This window comes from Mus caroli, unplaced genomic scaffold (genome assembly GCF_978045245.1).
Source record: "Mus caroli unplaced genomic scaffold, Mus_caroli_1 scaffold_16, whole genome shotgun sequence".
NCBI lineage: Eukaryota > Metazoa > Chordata > Mammalia > Rodentia > Muridae > Mus > Mus caroli.
The window spans coordinates 64,839,884-64,860,201 of record NW_028227271.1 but is presented as its reverse complement, the minus strand read 5'-3'; the positions used below and the strand labels follow the sequence as shown (position 1 = coordinate 64,860,201).

At 41.3% G+C, this 20,318-nt stretch overlaps 1 protein-coding gene across 50 annotated transcripts in view; it reads left to right on the top strand.

Moving 5' to 3' along the window:
- The window catches only part of Rims2 (regulating synaptic membrane exocytosis 2), a 522,550-nt gene extending 504,317 nt beyond the window's left edge, over window positions 1-18,233 (top strand). For all 50 annotated transcript variants that reach the window (XM_085831890.1, XM_085831897.1, XM_085831895.1 and 47 more), the window contains 5 exons: window positions 10,792-10,933; window positions 14,986-15,098; window positions 15,368-15,469; window positions 16,730-16,869; window positions 17,304-18,233. In XM_085831890.1, coding sequence (XP_085688016.1) covers window positions 10,792-10,933; window positions 14,986-15,098; window positions 15,368-15,469; window positions 16,730-16,869; window positions 17,304-17,522 — 716 coding nt within the window. In that variant the 3' untranslated portion in view covers window positions 17,523-18,233. The remainder of the gene's footprint in view (window positions 1-10,791; window positions 10,934-14,985; window positions 15,099-15,367; window positions 15,470-16,729; window positions 16,870-17,303) is intronic.
- Window positions 18,234-20,318: the final 2,085 nt, after the last annotated feature.

Genomic DNA, 20,318 nt, shown 5'->3' with positions numbered 1-20,318 from the left:
AAATAAGACGTTCTCCCTGTATGTTAGCATAGCAGTACTATGTGCAGAAAATGGGTACATCTACTACTACTGAATAACTGAATAGTTGTGCTGCTGATTTCAAGCTGAATGCTAGCAAATCTAACTCTCCCTACCCAGGACGTCTCCGTGTACAGTCATGGTATTATAAGTGCATCTTCCACAGCCAAAGTTGGGCAAGACAAAGATGTATGGATCTCTGTAAAGAGTTAATTTTTCTTGAACTATGATTTTATATGGAAAATCGTTTAGTAAATGAGTAAATATCATATTTAGGAATGGCACAAGTTGTGTATTAGATCTGTTCTTAAGACAGACAAATTATAGTAAGATATTTTGGAATTAAAAGTAAATGAACACTTCAACTCAGATTCAAGCAAAGAATCAGCACTTTTCACTGTCTCGGTTAAAGCCGTGGCTCTCGGCCTTCCTAACACTGCAACCTTTAGTACAGTTCCTCATGGTGTGGTGAGCCCAACTATACGATTATTTTCATTGCCACTTCATAACTGTAATTACTACTGCTTATGAATTATAATATAAATATCTGTATTTTCCATGGCCTTAGGTGACCCCTGTGAGACTGTTGATTGCCCTCCACAACCCATATCTTGAGAACCACTGCCTGAAAGTAACTGAAAACTTTGATGTAGAAGTCAAACTAGACCCTAATTTGCCTTCATACTTTACTAGATTCATTAAATTCTAAGCCAGCAATGGGACCGAGTTTCCCTGTGGAGATATTTTGCATACAGTGGCTTACAGAAGAAACTGGCTAGTAAGTTGTTGTAACCTCCCATCACCACTGAGGACTGCACCTACCCAGTGAAAACGCTCTCTGCTGTGATGTGCCAGGCCATTACAGTAGGTTGAAGAAGGTCATTCTGTCTTTGTTCTGCCTCAGGTTGTTCTGGGTTTTGATTGGGGAGGAAGGAGATTTACCTACTGCTATATATTTATAAGATGAGGTATTTGAAAAAATATTATTCTATTTCAAATCTGGAAATGAAAACGGGACTTTTTTTTAAAGTGTGAATAGTGTTTTTGCAGAGGTTTTTCACCAAATCTGTGAACAGTCATCTAGGCCCTACATGGATCTAAAGGAAACCAGGTGTACCCTCTTCCCTTGCCTCACTCCTGCCTCACGTGGCTGCTTCTGGTTTTCTCTTTCTTCCTTATATTTCTCTTCTTTTCTTTCTTTTCCTTTGTTTTTCTAGCTCATTCTTTTGCTCTATCACCCAGAGCACATGTCCAGTGAACCATGGTAGCATTAACTTCCAGGTTCATGTGTTCCAGTTCCACCATTCTGTACATTGAGTCTTTCTCAATCCCAATCCCAAAATTTTAGGACGAGATTTCACTGCCAGCTCAGTCCTGTCTCATGTAAGATGCCAGGGCCTTGTATGTGGGTTAAGTTCCCACTAGGAATGTGTTTCTGTGGACAGTGAGGAGGGCATCATTATGTCTTCTCTGACATCCCCCAAGTAGCCACTTCTGTCTGGATAAGATCTCGATTTAGCTTCTATTTCATGAGACTAAAACACAAGGAGAATTATTTTAGCTCTTTAAAATGAAGAGATCAAATGGTGACAGTTGTTCTCTTAGGGTTTTTGTAGATCAGTAGCCCTGCAGGTAACATAGATCATTAAGGCAGAGGAGGGCCAGGAAAGGACTGAAAAATAAACTTGATTTTTTTTCCCCATAAAACCCTTAAACTTTAAAATATTGGCAGCAAAATTTGAAAATTCTCAACATTATTTGAAGCAAGCAAACACCTTTATTGTCCAAATGTGACCCAGAGAACACAGAGTTTTCAACCTTTACCAAGGAAACCTGCTCCCTTCCCGGCATTGTTTAGTTCTGTCTCTTCTCATTCTCACTGTACCTTGTCTACTTGGAACCAAAGGGCTTATCTCTGAAACTGCTGATAAGAACACCACCTGCTCTTTCTGTTTTCTGGATCCAATATGGCTTCACTGCCACTGACAAGTGGTTCTTAACCTGTGGGTCACCAACCCCTTGGGGAATCCCTTTCACAGGGCCCCCCTAAGACCATCAGAAAACACAGATGCTTACATTATGATTCATAACAGTAACAAATTACAGCTATGAAGCAGCAAAGAAAATGATTTTATGGCTGGGGTCACCACAAAATGAGGAACTGTATTAAAGGGCTGTGGCATTAGGAAGGTTGAGAGCCACTGCTCAAAAGCAAATTAGAAGATTCCCATTTCTTCTAAGAAAAGTCTTTACCCTGAGATCTAAATCTCTCAAAATCTAGCCACTAAATTTATAAAATGAAGCCTTGCCTTCAGATTTGTGCTCATGCTTTCCTACTCCTCCTCTGCTACCACATGTGTCTGTCTGTCCCTTGCCCATCCGTGGTCAGTTCATGTCCCATCTTCTTCAAGGTCTTCCTTAAGCCACAAGAGCTTTTCTAGGTTGAAACAAACTTGCACAAACCTAGATTTGAAATAGTAATTCCACTTCCGCCTAGTTAATGGCCTAAAAGAAACTTAGGTCCTTTTACCTTAGCTTGACAGTACATTATCTATAATATACATATCTTGACATAATGTTGAGATTTAGTGTTATTATGTTAACTCTTCTTATATGAACTTATTTAAAATATTTTGCCATTTCTGAGCCTGTGTTACCTGGTACAGGAGGTGCTAGCCATGTGTGGCTATCTGATTTTTATCTCTGATTTTTAAAAAGGTGATGAAGTTGAAATTTTATTTCCTCCATCACATAGTTGGCAGTAGCCCCATGTATCTGGTAATGACCTTTTTGGATAATGCACCCTTACAGAACCTCTCCAGCACAGACAGAAAGTCCTGTTGGCTGTGTAGCCCTAGTGATGATGGCCACTCATGTAGAACTTGGGATATATTCTACACATTATGGGAGGGTCAGCATTTGTTTACCAGCTTGCCTTGCCTACTAAATAAAAGCTTGTATTGGTAGGAATTGCATGACTGTGTTACACTTGTTATTTCCCCTTACATCAATCCCTAGCAAGCACAAGGACTACCCCTGTGTGAGTGGAGACTTGAGCACACTCTTGGATGAAGGAGAGCACATGGACTAATCAGTCAACTGCTGATTCTAGTGGGTACAAAGAATGCTTGAGTGTCACTCTCTCTGTACTACCCCTAGAAGTTATCACTATATAAACTGGAATCCATTTCTCTATCAAGTTAGAAATGGAACAAGTGCAAGATATGCTATTTAGAAAACATTCCATAGAAATCAGGCACTTGGACAGAAAAACTGTTTGCACCCAATAGCCGGGTTTCTTATATTCAAATTTGTTGCAATTTTGGCAGCTCAAATATACATATACATTACTGTTTTTTGAATATAGCAGTAGCAATCACTCATGAAAAAAATCTTAAGCTCTCATCCATTTACCATTGCATTCTAGAACTTTTGTGTGACATGCAGGCCTTTCTCTCATAGTATCATGGGGCTCTTCAATTTATGATGATGTATAAGAATGAGAATCAACCCAAATATAGCTGTCTCTTGTGAGACGATGCCGGGGCCTAGCAAACACAGGAGTGGATGTTCACAGTCAGCTATTGGATGTATCACAGGGCTCCCAATGGAGAAGCTAGAGAAAGTACCCAAGGAGCTAAAGGGATCTGCAACCCTATTGTTGGAACAACATGATGTACTAACCAGAACCCTGGAGCTCTTGTCTCTAGCTGCATATGTATCGAAAGATGGCCTAGTCGGCCATCAATGGAAAGAGAGGCCCATTGGACTTGCAAACTTTATATGCCCCAATATAGGGGAATGCCAGGGCCAAAAGAATGGGAATGGGTGGGTAGGGAAGTGGGGGGCGCTATGGGGGACTTTTGGGATAGTATTGGAAATGTAATTGAGGAAAATATGTAATAAAAATAAAAAAAAAAACTCAAAAAAAAAAAAAAAAAAGAATGAGAATCAAAAAATTGGTTTTATCCAAAAGATCAGTAAGGCAGCAACAACTCCAATAGAATAAAAATCCCCACTTAGAATAGAAACAAAACAGGGGCAACAAAAGCAGTCCCCCTGGGAACTATCAGGTCCCTCCTGGTGCAGGCAGGGAAGCTGACAATGGAGTGCCCCTTTGTCCCCTAACATCCTTGCTCTTATACTTCATTCTCCATGGCTGCAGAAGTTTACAGTGAAGAGGAAGCTCTGTGGTTCTCAGCTTGCTTCTTGCTAATGCAACATACCATGCTGTTAATTTATAGACACTTCAAAGGTTTCGTGTCTAGAATGGCTCCAAGTCAAGATGCACTAGTTCTGTCTTTACTTTCTTCATTTTGAGTTCAGCAATTGAGTTTTGTCCCAATTTTAAACCTTTTTCATACTGGTGGTGGTGGTGGTGGTGATGGTGGTGGTGGTGTCTGCATCTGTCAGAATAAGTTTAGTTAGATTCTAATGACAACCAAAAATACATAAATGCCTTTACACAAAGTAAACCAAGTCTCACTCTTGTCACGTGTCCAGTGGGATACATGTATTGGTGCAGGGATCTGCTGCCAACTCCTCCAGCACACTGAATCATGTTTACCTTACGATGTTTACTGTGTTCTGATTATCCTGCTATTGAGTAAGTACATGGGCAGATGTTCCAAGAGTATCTTGGAGCTGGAGCCTCATAAGGAGATCTCTGGCATCTTTATTTGACTCTCAACCTCCGGGGCACAAGAAAGGCCTTCAAGTATGGCTGGATAAGCATAATTTCCCTAAAAGCAGGAGGGGTATGCTTAGGATTTTGTTGGGGATGCTTACAAGCAGTACTCCTGGGAGAAGGCATAAATGGTTCAGTAGAAGTTTCCCATCATCCCAGTATCCCCAAGCTGTACAAATATTAAAAGCACCAGCACCACCAGCAGCAGCAGCAGCACAGCACGTGGAGATCAAGACCAAAAGTGAACGATGGCATAACAGCGATTCTATCACGCAGCTCAGCTTTGCTGGATCTTTGTCATAACTGTGCTGACTTTATGACTGTTCTCATTAGATATGGCTATACCGAGATATGAACTCTGTTGATGGAGCAATATACTACAGTGGCTACCATGGTCATTGGTGAACATGCTGAAGGTGATTCTATAAATTAGCAGAGTACCATACAAGCCAGTCTAATAAAAAGATCAGCTACTAAAGAGGAAGTAGCTACTGAGGGCCTCAGCGTTCTCATTTTCACAATAAGGACAAGCACCCATGCACAGCTACACAGACCCCCAAACTGCCTCCAGAACATGTTAATCAGTTTCGAACTTCTTGTTTATTGCTTTAAAATTTTTATTGATTTCTTGGTTTTCATTTTACAAACATTGGTGTTTTCCCTGCATGTATATCTGTATGAAGGCATCAGATCTCCTTGAACTTGACTTGTGAGCTGCCATGTGGTTGCTGGAAATTGAACCCAGGTCCTTTGGAAGAGCAGCCAGTGTTCTTAACCATCTCTCTAGCCTTGCATTTAAAATTATTTTATTGTGTAATACAGATGGATGACCTCTCTAAATTATTCCCCCTTTGAAAAATAGTAATTCCAGATAAAATGCTGTCTCACTTACTTAAAGCACATGAGTTGTGGTCTACACTAAAAATTAAAGACTGTTCCAGTCTTTCAGCTTGTTCCCAAAACTTCTTCCTACTAATGGCAAGAAAACCATGAAGCCAGACCAGTTCTGACGACATTGATGAGATGTTCTAGGTGTAAGTCAGCAAGGTAGCGTCCGTGCATCCAGGATTTAAAAGATATCATCATGAAATTTAGCTTGGTTGTCACATGTCAAAAGCAGGGCAAAAGATGGGCTCCAAGTCAGTAGCAACAAGGAGCTTTTGAGTTTTGTTGTTCAACCACTTGAGTTTCCTGATCTCAGGGGAAACTGACACTTGGGACTCTTAATCAAGTGGCTTTCTTTGAAAAAGGGAGTGCCAAGGAAATGAGTCATGAGATTAAGCAGAGCAGAATGAGGAGGACGCCTCCTGTGTGTTTGCCTTCTGCCTGGGGTGTTTGGCAATTGAAGAACTTGATTCTGACCTGTATGCATTGTCCCCAAACGCTTAAAATAACTTACACCAACGTGTAAGGCTTAAGGGCTCAACCACAACCCTACCTGGGCTTTAGTTTAAGGATTTATTGGTGTATTGCTTAATATTACAATTCATATATATATATATATATATATATATATATCTCCATGTGTATAGGTATTCACTTTTTAAGAGCACACTTAGCAATTCTGTAACAATTTTGGTTGGTCTACCCCACATTTATATATGTTTTATATCTGAGAAATAATCTGAGAAAGGAATCAAAATCTGCTGTGCCGGTCTTCTGCTGCCGTAATAGTCAGCATGCAAAACCAACACATACTTATTAGGTTTTAAACCTAGCACAGGATGATTTTGTGTAATACCACAGAGGTCAAAACACTGGCTGAACTCTTGCTTGGAGCCTCTGCTTCCAGGTGCCCTGAGGCTAGAGGCAGAGTCAGTTCCTTGCAGGTATTAGTCTCCAGTCTTGCTGCTTGTTGTCAGCCAGGACTCATTCAGCAGGTGCTGGTGGCTGCTGTCCTTTACGCATGTCCCTTTCCATCTTCAAGTGAATAAAGGTAAAGAGAATCTCTCCTGTGATTCTGCTCTCTCTGAGGAGCAGCCAGAGAAACAGTATGCTTTTAAAGGCCTGGGATGGTTATGCTTGCCCATTCCTAACCATTAACATGGTCATTATCATCTCCCTACCTGTAAACAACTAATTAATTACCGTAGTTAATTAGCAAAACCCCTTTTGCCGTGTAAAGTAACATAATCATCAGGACTTGTACAGAACTCTGCCTAACTCACTTGCACTCACTCTCACAGACCCTCACTGGATTCATTTTATAGGTTGCATAGCAACATGGCATATCATTTAGAACATTACACATGAATCACCATAATACATTATATTTAAGTTAAATTGGGCTTATTGTGAATTTGACATAAAGATTTTTACGTGCTAAAAATTTATAAATGAGTCTAAAAATGTTTCAGGTAATAGAGTATATAAAATGACAAGGATTTAAGGACTACTATAAATAGTTATTTAGCAAGGAACTTTTGTCTTTGACAGTGAATAGCATACCTCCTCAACGTGGGCTGTTAATCATGTACTTTTGTACACTAATGAGACAACCTGAGACTTCAGAGAGAAGACACCAGGGGTCATCTGCCCTCCTCTCATTGCCCTTTTCTTAGACATCTAGCCCCAGACTCAGGAGAGCCTGTGTAGTAGAGAAAGTCATACAACCAGCTGGCTAGTGGTCATGACTAGCCAGAATGTGTTGCCTGCTCCCTGTCTGGAATCATAACAGTAGATCAGCTGTTCTTCCAAGCTCTTTAGATATGTATCTTCCTTAGCTCTTACCACTGCCATGCCAGTTATGTGTTATATTCTCACAGTTTGAGAACATAGGCACAGAGGGGTCCTGCTCGGCGCCCTACAGTATGTTAAGAGTAGAAAAACAATTTGATGTGGTGCTAACTGGTTTGAGGCGATGATTCTTCCCACACTACCAGGCTACTTCCCAAGGGCCTTCTTTGCACCATCCCACAGTCTGCTGCACAGCTACCCAGGCAGCTAGTTATATTCTAACAATAAATGAATGAGTAGCAGAGAACTTGGAGTCTGGCACCTGGGGACACATTCTGGTCCTGTCAATTGCAGTGTGGCTTCAGGGAACCTTGTGATGTGCTGGGCCCTCAGATGCCTCCTCTGTAGAAGTGGGACTTTTCAGAGTTATGAAGAAGCTATGTAAATGAAGCAATTGTGACAGAGGATCCATATTTTGTTTTTTAATGTTGTTATTCTTAACCAAGTGCTGTCTGGCTCTCATCATCCATTAACAGCATATTTTCAGTCACCCTCATTTGGTAGTGTCAGATTAAATAGAAAACAATAGACTTTGGAATTGCTGAGTCTTGGTCCTGAGACCTTTAGAAGCTTTGGTTCCTTTGCAGGTCACTTGTTATTTCCTTGTCTGTCTCTAGAGCCCATCGCACACCTCAGATGCCACTGAAGTATGTCACAGGTGATGGCGACTGTTCTCTTGGGGCAGTGATGAAAGGAAATGAACACTGAAGCACGACTCATCTCACACAGGCTTCCTCATATCAGCCTAGTGTTCTTACGATCTCTGAGGGGAAAGAACATGTCACTTTGGGATATGGCTATGTGAGGATCACTCTGAAATAAAATCATAACTATTAGGGACCAAGGAGATGGGTCTCGAGGTAAAGGGCTTGGTGCATAAGTGTGAAGACCAGAATTTGAATCCTAAGTGCCGGAGTGAATGTTATAGATGCCAGGCAGCCATGGAGGCTGCTTGTAATGACACATCATTAGAGCAGGATGATTAGCCCATCACCAAGCTCTGAGTTCAACTGAGAGACCCTGCCTCGTTGACAAGATGGAATGCATCAAAGGAAGACTGCGGAGACCAGCCTCAGGCCTCCACGAGTGTATATGCATACCTACTCATGTGCCCATGGATATGCAAATATGCACGTATGTGCATGTACCACACACAAAGACATAAGCAAAGAAGTCATTGTATTAGATGGATGGATACTACACTCGACTCTGCTAATGTGTCTCTTTTAAAATCCTTCTCTTATACATGTGTATATTTGTTTTGTTTTTCTATACCATTTGAAAGTAAATTGCTGGTAATAGAAGATGTTGCATTCAAATATTTAACATATGCCTCCTAGTAGTAAAGAAATTATACAATACCTGAAAGTTCAGCAGCTTTCTCAGCTAATCTAATATCCTGTCTGCATTCAAATTTTCCCTATCTTTCTTCAAGTTGCTTAATGTGATTTTGTTAAAAATGAGTTATTTCACTATGGTTTTTAAAACACGGCAAAATCCATATACCCAAGGTCACTGCTGTCTTTTAATCTAGAGGGTTACCTTACCTGGTTTGCTTGTTTTCATGGTGTTAACTTGTTCGGAGACTCTGCCAATTGTCAAGAACAATATCCCATATCTGGCTTTGTCTGGCTGCTTCGTGTGTGCATGCTACTTGTCTTGTGACTTTACTGTCTGTTGGGTTTGTTTGTTTGTTTGTTTGTTTGTTTGTTTGTTTTAACTGAAAGACTTGATTAGAAACACATTGTATATTTTTGTCCAGAACAGCTTGGTAGGTAATTCCATATGCTTTATATCAGGAAGATTGCGTATGACTATTCCTGTTCTCAGTTATCCATGATTTGGTTAAGATGGTGGTGGCTCTATCTCCCATGTTGAAGTATCTTTTTCTCCCTTAATAATTAGATCTAATCTGTGAACTGATTACTTAATTAATGCATCTTTTTCGTGGTTTAACTTTTAATGGTAGCCTCCATGGTGAACCATGCTAAAATCATTTATTCCACTGGAGGCTACAAATTAGTATTTTTAAGTCTGTGTCTATTGAAGTGTTTCAGAGTGGAGCAAGATAAGCAGGTTGGTTAAAAGAATCTCATCACAACAGTAGCACCAACATCTCTCATTGATCAGTACTTGCTATTCATCTAAAAAGCATCATTTGATTGGCTACGGACCAGTCATCATGTGTACTTTGTGTTTACTCTAAAGCATCTTACTGTGTATAAGAGCTGGAAATGAGAAATGGGTGAAACCTAAAGCAGAGTAAATCTAAGAAGCTTAGAGTCTCATCACGTCTGCAGCAGCATTTAAGAGAACTTACTAAAACCAGCTGCTGGAAGCTCCGATCCGATCCCATGGCTGTTTATTTCCAGATGCTAATGCCTTTGTGCAGTCTGTGTGAGGCCAAAGAGTAGAGTGTTGGTGGTCTCCCAGCTCTTCAGAGTCTGGGCTCTTACACACACCCCACTTCCCACCACTCCACGCACCTCAGTCAATGGCCCTTGCTCTCGTTGCGGCCTCCTGGTTTTGTTCTTTTGTCTTCACAGTTCCTCTTGCCTAAGACACACTGCTGTTGCATTCTTCAAGCTCAGCTCAAACCCCACTCCCTCCCAGAAGTTCAGATCTCTCTAAGCAGCCTGTCTCGACTCTGCCATGTGTGCAGTCTCCCCTCCTCAGCTCTGGTCCTCTGGGGGCTCCACTAGATGCAGACACCTTAACACTCACCATCCAAGGCGAAGAATTTAAATAGTCCTTCACATGACACTTCAGGAATTTTATATTACTCATTCTGGATGTTATTAACAGATGCAAAAGTGCATCAAGTAAGGCTATCCCTTTTGTATAGCTTTCTTTGCCTTTTCATATCCACTACCCTAAAAAACTTTTTATAAAAGGTAAAGCTAAAACTTGAGTATCTCTCACCATCTGGTTCTTTGTAAGTTTATGAAGACCTATTTCTTTCACTAAGACAAAAGGATTGGGGAGAAAGGTAAGCATAAGTTAATTTTGCATTTGAATGTTACAATGAACAACGAAATGAAGAAGCATAAATTAATCTGATAATTAAAATATTACAATGAAAACAAATTTTATTTTACTATTCTTAGGTTGAACCTTTTGTTTCCTATGCTAATGGGTTGAACACTGTTTCAAGAGGAAATAAACAGTGCTACCTTGTGCTGCTTACTCTCGAGATGTTTAGAGTGTTTTAAATAGCGGTCCTCTGTCTCCTTAAGAACACAGTGGGTCTGCAGCCCTCCTCACTTGCAGCCTCCAGGTGCTTAAGGCCCGGCCTGTTCTGTAACCAGCAGTGACAAAACTGTGATGCCTTTGGATCTCTGTCTTGGCAGAAGGAGGAGGTAAAAAGCTACGGAGCACTGTCCAGAGAAGCACGGAGACCGGGCTAGCCGTGGAGATGCGGAACTGGATGACCCGCCAGGCCAGCCGGGAATCCACGGATGGCAGCATGAACAGCTACAGCTCGGAAGGAAAGTGAGTATGGCTGCACCCATGCCCTGCTGGCATATCCTCCGGGCCTCGTCTGCTCACACAAGAGCTAACTCACAGCACTCACGGCCCATTTCCAGCCTCTCACCCCTTGGTCTGCTCGCACAGTGCTAACTCACACTGCTCACATCCCATTTCCATCCTCCCAGCTGTTTCCGTGAACCTGTTCCACCCTCCACTGAGCAGTTGACATATCTAGCCTTTTATTCTGAATGAAATACCTTGGGGGAGATAAAGTGCTTTATTCCATGACAAGATGCTAAGATAAGGCTCTCAACATTATCTACAAATAAAATAGTTTGTCCTAGCTTAAAATAATAAATAAAGCCACGGAAACAATGAGCATACATGCCACACCGTGTGGGCAGTATTAGTTTAAATTTTTTTTTCTTTAGATTTATTCATTTATTTATGTATCTGAGTACACTGTCACCTCTCTTCAGAGACACTAGAAGTGGGCATTGATCCCATTACAGATGGTTGTGAGCCAACATGTGGTTATAGGAATTGAACTCAGGATCTCTGGAAGAGCAAACAGTGCTCTTAACTGCTGAGCCATCTCTCCAGCCCCAGGATTAGTTTTATTAAATCTTTGGTCTGGAGCTTGGAGACATGGCTTAGAGATTAACAGCACTGACTGAGGCTCTTCCAAAGTGTGGGTTTCATTCTTATTACCCATATTAGGGCTCCCAGTCATAACTACAGTTCTAGATTAGATGCCATCTTCTGGTCTCCTCAGGCACTGCATGCACGTGCTGCACAGACACACATGCAGGCAAAACACCCAAACACAAAGTAATATAAAAACAATTCTTAACGTAAAAAAAATCTTTGATCCGTTGAAGAGATGCTATTGAAAAACCTAGAATTCTTAGTTCATATTTAGTTTATGTACTGAAAGTTATATAGTTTATCTTTATGTGAAACCAACACTCAAAGGGCAATGGGAACAAAAAGTTGGTAAGCCGTTTTCTATGTAGCGTTGCTTTGAATCCACTGCTGTAGGACACTTGAAAAGGCTCACAAGCACGAGGTAGTCCTGCCTCTAACAAACAGCATGTGATCTATAGGTGAGGTGCAAAGGGCACCCATAGGGAGAGGACCATGAGGTGAGGTTGGGGCCCACTCTGCCATCTCTATGGGAGTGCTCAACATCCAGACACGTGTAGCCAACTTAAGGATGCAAACCATAGGAAATATTGGCTTACCATTAATTGCATAACCCAATGATATCTTCTCCAACATGATTATATAAGGAAAGGAATAGTTTTTCTGCAGTTAAATAGGGCCATATAAACAGGCTGAATCTTTGAGACTTGAGGAGAAGGGAAAGAAATAGATTTGCTAACCCCCAAGGAAGTCCAGAAGAGTGAAAGGCTAGCAGGGCAGTGGCTCAGTCACCCGCATGAGACACACTTGTGCAATGCACTAAAGAAATTTGGTCTTTCTGGAAGAAAATTAAAGATAAACATGCTCTGAGCTCTGATCTTTATGAGCCATTGCCTGGGCTATAAAAATGTCTATTTCATGGTATCCACATGCAGGCTTATATTCAAGCATGACTTCCATCTCAGATGTTTACCATCATATTGAAGAAATGATATGCATCCTCATAAACTCATACAGTAAATATTACCTTTTAGCCTTCCAGACGGTGTGCTGGGAGTTGGGGGTGTGAGTCACACAAGCAAATCAGATCAGAATGTAAGACAGTGGGCTTCAGAGTCAGGAGCCAAGTCAGCACAAGCAGACTGAGTTCTCTTCTTGGCTTCTGGCACGTATACTTTTGGGCAGATGACATAATGCTCCTAATGTGAAGGTGACTCACTAAGGCTGGCAGGTGTCTGTTGTTTTCAGTACTCTAGGCTCTGCTGAAGAGCTGGGGCTCTGGCACCAAACAAAACAGGCAAACCCTACCTCCATGCAGTCCAAGAGACCAGGGAGACCTCATCAAGAAATTAAATTATAAGGAAAATAATTTTTAAGAAAATAGAATAAATTAGATAACATAAATGTTGATGATAAAATAAGGCAAGGAAAATAAATGAGGGAGGTCCTGCTAAGTACCTCCCAAGACCTGACTTCAGGTCCCTTCATCCCTGGACAAATGAACCCACTTACTTCCTTAGCTTTTCTTTCTTTCTTTTTAATTTTTATTACATTTACTGAGAGAGACAGAGACAGAGAGAGACAGAAAGAGGAATGAGTACCTTCATGCTGTGGTGTGCATGTGCAGATCAGAGAACAAGTTGCTGGGATCCATTCTCACCTTGGGCCGTGGAACCTTTGGAGATCAATCTTGAACCTTCAGGTTTGGTGGCAAGAGCCTTTACCCACCAAGCCATCCTGTTGACCTTTATAAAGAACTTATGTGATCAATGCATGCATTTCATCTGAGTCTGAGCCACAGTATTTAAACTACTATAACAGGACTTACTAAGAATGACATTTTTAAACAAACGAGTGAGAGGATGAAGGTAGGATTTCCCATAAGGGAACAGAGGGAATGTAAGAATGATCGGAAGGCAGCTATGTTTGGAGAAGAACATTCCAAGCTGAAGCAAAGCCAAGCACTGAGCAAGAGTTTGCCCATACCAGGAACTTGTGGCCCCATGGAAGGGAGAGGGAGTGAGACAGATGAGGAAAACCAGTGTGGGGTGAGGTTGAATGCTTTTGTGTTTTATAACATAGAAAACTTCACTTTACCGTGAGTGGAATGACATACCTTTAATATCATCAACTCACTACTGCTGAGAGGCACAAGAGTGGGCCATTCAGTAGGTGTTACAGTAATGTACCACAAACATAATGGTGACAGGGACCAGAATGTAGCATTAGTGAGATCAGATTCTGCATCTCTTTTGACAGTAGACTAAGTATGATTTGTTGATACATTGGATGTGTGTAGTAAAATAACATTGATTTGTTAGGTCAACCATAATAAACTACGATAGGCTTAAACATTAAAAAATATTGTTTTTCCAAAATTTAGAGGCTGAAAGTTCAAGATCAAGAAATTAATAGATTTGGATTCCAAGAAGTTCTCTTTTACACATGGCCACCTTCTTACCCCATGTTCTCAGTGTCCCTTCCTCTTTCATTATTTCCCAACCCCCTCCCCTTGTGACTTCATTTAACCTTCATTTATGTTTATCAATGCTGTGGCCCCTTTTTAGAACCTAGGCACACTATGGATTAGGGCTTCAACATTTAAACTTTGAAGAAGACATAATAGATAAAGATGAGCCTACTGCTGAGCAATTGGAAGGTGGTGTTACCTTATGCTCAGTAGATATCCTGTTAGCCAGCTAAACTGTTGGAATGAAAGGGTGTGGTCCAGAGAGGAGGGCTAAGCCAGAGATGCTCTAGGCTGGCCAGCACCAACACAGACACCACCACTCAGTTGGGTGAAACATCCAAGGGAACTCAGACACATCCAAAAGACATGAGGTAAAAAGATGCAACTGTGGTGTTTAATGCAGAACTGGCAGAGATTAAAGCATAGAGGCACTGTGGAAGAGAGAAAGTGAGGGCTTTTCCAAGGATTCAGGGAATGAAAGGGGTTTGGGCTGGGAAGGAGAGTGCAATCCATGAAGGGGTTGGGGTTTTTTTTGTTTTTTTGTAAGATGGCATGGTGGCCTGTTTATATGCTGATGAGAATGATACAGATTTTTTCAGCCATAAAAAGATAAGTAGTAGACTCTCTTAGTGTAGCTAAGAGGATTAAACATGGCAAAGCATGCCATGACATAAGTGCTCAGTGTAGACTAAGCGTGCATGACAGAAAGCATCTCCCCTCCCCCCAAGATGAAGCAAGAGAAGGCACATAACCGGAAGCCCTCATGGTGTAGCGGGTGCTTCTGCTGACAGGCGTGGAAGGCTAGAGAGTGTAAGATGGACTGAGATCTGTGGGAGGTGCTGTGGGATGTTGGGGTCCAGTGAATATTAGTGGCATCTTAGCCTTGCCACTTCAGCAAGGCCAGCAGAAAACTCAAGGAAGGCTGAGGATTTAACCCCACGTGTCATTCTGCTTTCAGTCTGATCTTCCCTGGGGTCCGCCTGGCCTCCGACAGCCAGTTCAGTGATTTCCTGGATGGCCTGGGCCCTGCTCAGCTAGTGGGACGCCAGACCCTGGCTACTCCTGCAATGGGTAAGACTTTCCGTCACATGACTTTACTGTCCTTTAGATTACTGAAAGTCATATTCCCTCAATTTCATGCTACTTTTAACAAGATTACCAGCAAGAATAAAGAGTCCTAGGTTTTAACAGTAAATGTTCTCAGTTTCTTCATTTGTAAAAATGAAATGATTTCTGATCATCTTCAGACTTAAGAATATATCTGGAGAATGCCTGACCCAGAGTTCTTTGGCACAAGCATTCTTCCTCCATCCTGTTTTTCTTTCCCATGTGCCCACCAGGTGACATTCAGGTGGGAATGATGGATAAAAAGGGACAGCTGGAGGTAGAAATCATCCGGGCGCGTGGCCTTGTGGTAAAACCAGGTTCCAAGACACTGCCAGGTAAAACAGAAGAGTCTCTGTTATTTCTCATAGTCTGTGTTGTTTGGTGTAAATGATCCCTTTCTTGCCGAGATCTTCTTAATCAAGCAGTGAGTAGAGAACTCTGCTATGGCAGTGCTTGGGGGTGGAGCTGTCTGCCAGCATTCTGAGGGAGCTGTAAGTGAGTGACTGGGAAGGGAACGCATAAGTACATGCACAGCTGAGGCCTCCACCTTTGGTCAGTCACATTGTCACAGTGTGTGCTGCAAGTGTAGTTTTCAGTTAGCTGCTGTTTTGTGTTATTCTTTGGTTTACTTAGAGCTTCAATTTTTTTTCCTTAGGCATCCTTCAAGTTCTGGAATCAAAATAAAAATAGACTAGATCTACACAGGCCCATAGACTATGAATGCTGGCTGCTCTAAGACAAATGTTCAGGCCTGCAGTATGTAAGGGGCTCTGGCATAACTTGATGCCACACGTTTCAAGCATCATTATAATTCAAGGTGCTCAGAGCCATAGCTTGGTGCAGAGATGAGAGATCCAGCACATAAAGATGTGGATTCTGAAAGTGTCCCTATTCCCAAAGCCCACACTGACATAATTATGCATATCTCTCTCAACTCCTCAATCCTTAAAGGAATTTTGAAGTAAAGTTATGCTTCTGACTGTACCACTTTAGAATTACGTTGTAAAGATTCTGAGAGTAGTTGGCATCATCACCATAATGAACAGCATGAGACATGAGAATGTCTCATGTCATGTCTCAGCGTCTGTCATAGAAGGTTGTAGCCATAGAATTCCTAGAGTGAGCTGCCTTTCCAAGCTCCTTCTGAATGTATCACCTCAGAGCCCGTCCCTGCTTGGACTCACACCATTACTAGTTAGTAAATGCTTTGAATAGTAAGTGAGCTCTATGGGGTAGTGAAAAAAAAAAACCCTCCTGATTTCAACCATGTCTAATGAGATCCAAATATTGGTAATTTAAAGACTAAGACATTGCTCTTGAGTCTTGTTTGTAAGTGGATGCATTTTGCCTTATTTAATTCACATTTAAATCTATACAAGAAGGAGTTGTGGAGAGAAAAAAGACCCTCAAAGGCTATGTCAATATACTTAATACTGAATGGCTGACAACTGTCCAGTGTGGCTCTGACGTAGAAGGCATGCCAGTGGCTTGAGTGCTGCAAGCTCTTCAGGGAAGATGAAACCATTGTGCTTGCCCTCTATGCGCTGGGCACTTCACAGTCATGCTCATCACTCACTCTGTTCTTTTCTCCCAAGCACCGTATGTCAAGGTGTATCTGTTAGACAACGGAGTCTGCATAGCCAAAAAGAAAACCAAGGTGGCGAGAAAGACCCTGGAGCCCCTGTATCAGCAGCTCTTGTCCTTCGAGGAGAGCCCCCAGGGAAAGGTGTTACAGGTATGTGCTCACAGCTGACCTCTGACACAGAAAGGGATGGCCATGAAGCCAGACTGTAGGTCTAGCATCTCTTCTGTGAATTTCTTCCCCTTTCGTCATGGCTGAAATTCTCTGTCAGCTGCAAGGCAGTGGCCAGTGCTGTATAGCTGTGCTTGTTACTGTTCCCCTTAAAGGGAAAGTCCAAGGTCACAGACACGTGACCCTGAATTACACTCCAGTTCAGTTTGCCCCTACACTATTATGCGGTTTTTCTAATGTCACTCTGGCTTCTGGGAATTAAAGGCAGCACTGCCATTAATCAGACACCACTTCTTACATTGACCCTTGACGGCAGCTTATTAACTAAGCACATTTTACTGTCTTAGTTATGATTGGCTTCTCTGCTGTGATGTGCATGTCTATATTAACATTGCTTTTTTATTTTCTGCCAACAGATCATTGTCTGGGGAGATTATGGTCGTATGGATCATAAATCCTTTATGGGAGTGGCCCAGATACTCTTAGATGAACTGGAACTATCCAACATGGTGATTGGATGGTTCAAACTCTTCCCTCCTTCCTCCCTAGTAGATCCAACCTTGGCACCTCTGACAAGAAGAGCTTCCCAGTCGTCTCTGGAAAGTTCTACAGGACCTTCTTACTCTCGTTCATAGCAACTATAAAACTGTTGTCACAACAACCAGCGATACAAAAACCAGAAGAAAACGCACAGGTGGAAGCCCCTGGTAACACTGCATGCTTGATGTTGTGTCTACAGAGCCCACGTCTAGGGATACAAAGCAGTCCTGTGTTCTCAGAGGAAGTCGTACACATTGTGCCCTAGCAAAGGCCCTCAGGTGAAAGAGCAGAGCTGTGAAGAACTATCTATCAGGTTTGGAGTTCAATGACACTCGAGTTTTGGTCCAATCTGAAGCCATGGATTAATCTTAAAGAATCAGTCAGCCCTTTTCAATGGCTCCTTTATATTTTTATCAATTTTCTTCATTTATCTGACCCCAAAGCCCTGTTATGCCACAGAAATGGAGCTCTACAGCCATTAAGCCACATTACAGGCCAAGGAGCAAAGACCTAGGAAGCAAGCATCAGGTGAAAAGCAAGAGACCAAAGAAGTGGTCAGGAGCAGAGTCAGCCACCATTCCTGGAGGGGCTCCAACAGGGAGAGCAGCCGCCGGGGCTGCTCCGGGAGGGAGGCAGGCATGTCATTCACTAATGCCGAGATGTACTGGACTCTGAAAATCCAAATTCTGTGACTGCACTGTACTGAATGAAATTAAAGAAACTTTTTTTGCATGGACACAGATTAGCTGAATATTTAAATTATTTTCTCGGGGCTGCAACTTGCAAAAAAAAAAAAAGAATAAAAATCAGCCATTTTCAACAATTTATATTATTTTTAAAAATAAATTTCACTAGTGCATGGTTTTACAATGGGAGAGAATGCAACAGGGTGATACAAAGACACACCGTGCTTATTCTTTAATCAGAGTCTGTGTTTTGGCAGACAGTACAAATGAAAATACTTTCTAGCAGATACTTAAAATTCTCTTTATGTGACAATAAGTATAATATATTCAATTTATTTCCATGTTAAATATACAGATCTTATGATGTTCAATATGTGCAAATTTTTCACATCTTTCTTCCTCTTGTCTGTCTCACTTTTCTTCTCCCACTTTTAACCTCTTCTTTCCTTTCTCCCCTCCTCAGTGAGTCTTACTAAACACCACAAGTCTTTGACCCGACCCTCTTATATCCCAGATTTGATTCAGAGCCATAGATGCATCTGAATTCATGGATTTCTCCAATCTGCTCGAGAGCTTTCTTTATTTCAAGCATGTTGAAGGATTTTGCAACATGACTTGGGACAGAAAGCAAGCCAGCACGCATTTGACAAAGAAGATATCTGAACATTTGCGGTTTATTGTACAGTGCATGGTAATTTTTTTCACCTTAAAGATTCAGTTTACAAGAAAAATTTCAAACCACATGGCATTGTAATGTCTAACAAATTTGTTTTTAGCACCAGCATTAGTCATACAGGGGTTAAGTATTATTTGTAGGTCTTAGGTTTTGTTTGTTTGTTAATTTGGTAAAGCGGTTTCTTCAGCTGATTTCCATTTACTATGTGAATAGAAACACTGCTCACCACGTGGAGCCCTGAAACACGGGGCTGTTTATTAATTCATTTTTCTGTAGGAAAATTCAATTTTTCACAAATTATATTTCTAAAGAAATATAGTAAACATAAATTTGCAACAATTTTAAAGCTCCAATTTTTAGGTGACTCGAGGAAAAGTCAATAGTTATTTGATGCCATCACCAAAAATCTACATCCCTTAGTCAAACCCACCTTTGGTTTACAGGCAGTTCTTACCACTGGGTAGCACTGCAAGGTCCAATTTCTGTCAAGGTCCCCAATCAACAGGAAATGTCACTGGTCAATGTAATAAGCCACCCATCCCTTCTGTTTCTTACACACGCTTCAATTACACATCCTTGGAGATTGATTTTAACGTCTTGCAATAATTTTTGAAATCCATCTACATTCCATTTGTTTAAATGGAGGCCACACACACACACACACCACACACATGTTCTTTGTTTCTCTTTTTATTCAATGCTGACCATTGAAAACTGTCATGCTTGATATGGTGCAAAAGTTAAAATGAGCTATCACTCAAAATGCCTTCTCCTAACGTGGTGCAACATGAACTACACCAAGACCGTGTCTTGATTTTCTGAGACCTAAGATGGATCTAGTGAGGGAGTGAAAAGAAGGAACACAATTTAATTGAAATAATTTAGATACCTGTGTACCAGCAACAATTTGGTTTAATAGACCTGTAGTGTCTATGCTCGCCCTTAGAGTAGACCATTTTCCTGACACTAAGATGCAGTCACATAAGACTTTCTGCATATTCCTGTACACATTATTCCTCATTTTAATAAGAAGGACATGACTGTGGAATATTTGTACATACTTGTCATTACTCAGTATTTATTTAAAAGTTGGTGTACTTTTTTTTAATTTTCACATGTCTGCACCTTAACTTGTGGTTAAGTCATGTAAATAGCACTCCAGTGACCACTGCTGCCCTGTACATAGAATGTTTTCAAGTAAAGGGAATTCCAGTTGGGGAAGAGTGGGGGGAGGGCAGATTAGTCCTGTAACAAACACCAACTGATGTAAATCAAATTCATTCTGGTGATGGTATTTAACACTTTAAATAAAACATTTTCTTTACATATGTTGTTGAGGGTGCTGTCTGAGAGATGTCTCCCTTTGCATTCCCAAGCCTACCTCCATTCATCCTATAAATTGGCTTATTTATCATTTCCAGACAATAGCTCCTCTTCCCTTCCTTCCTTATGACAGGAATGAGTTTCTAGTTTTACCACATTGCTGTTAGTAGAATGTATATCTAAAGTCTAGAAAGATTTCTGCTTTT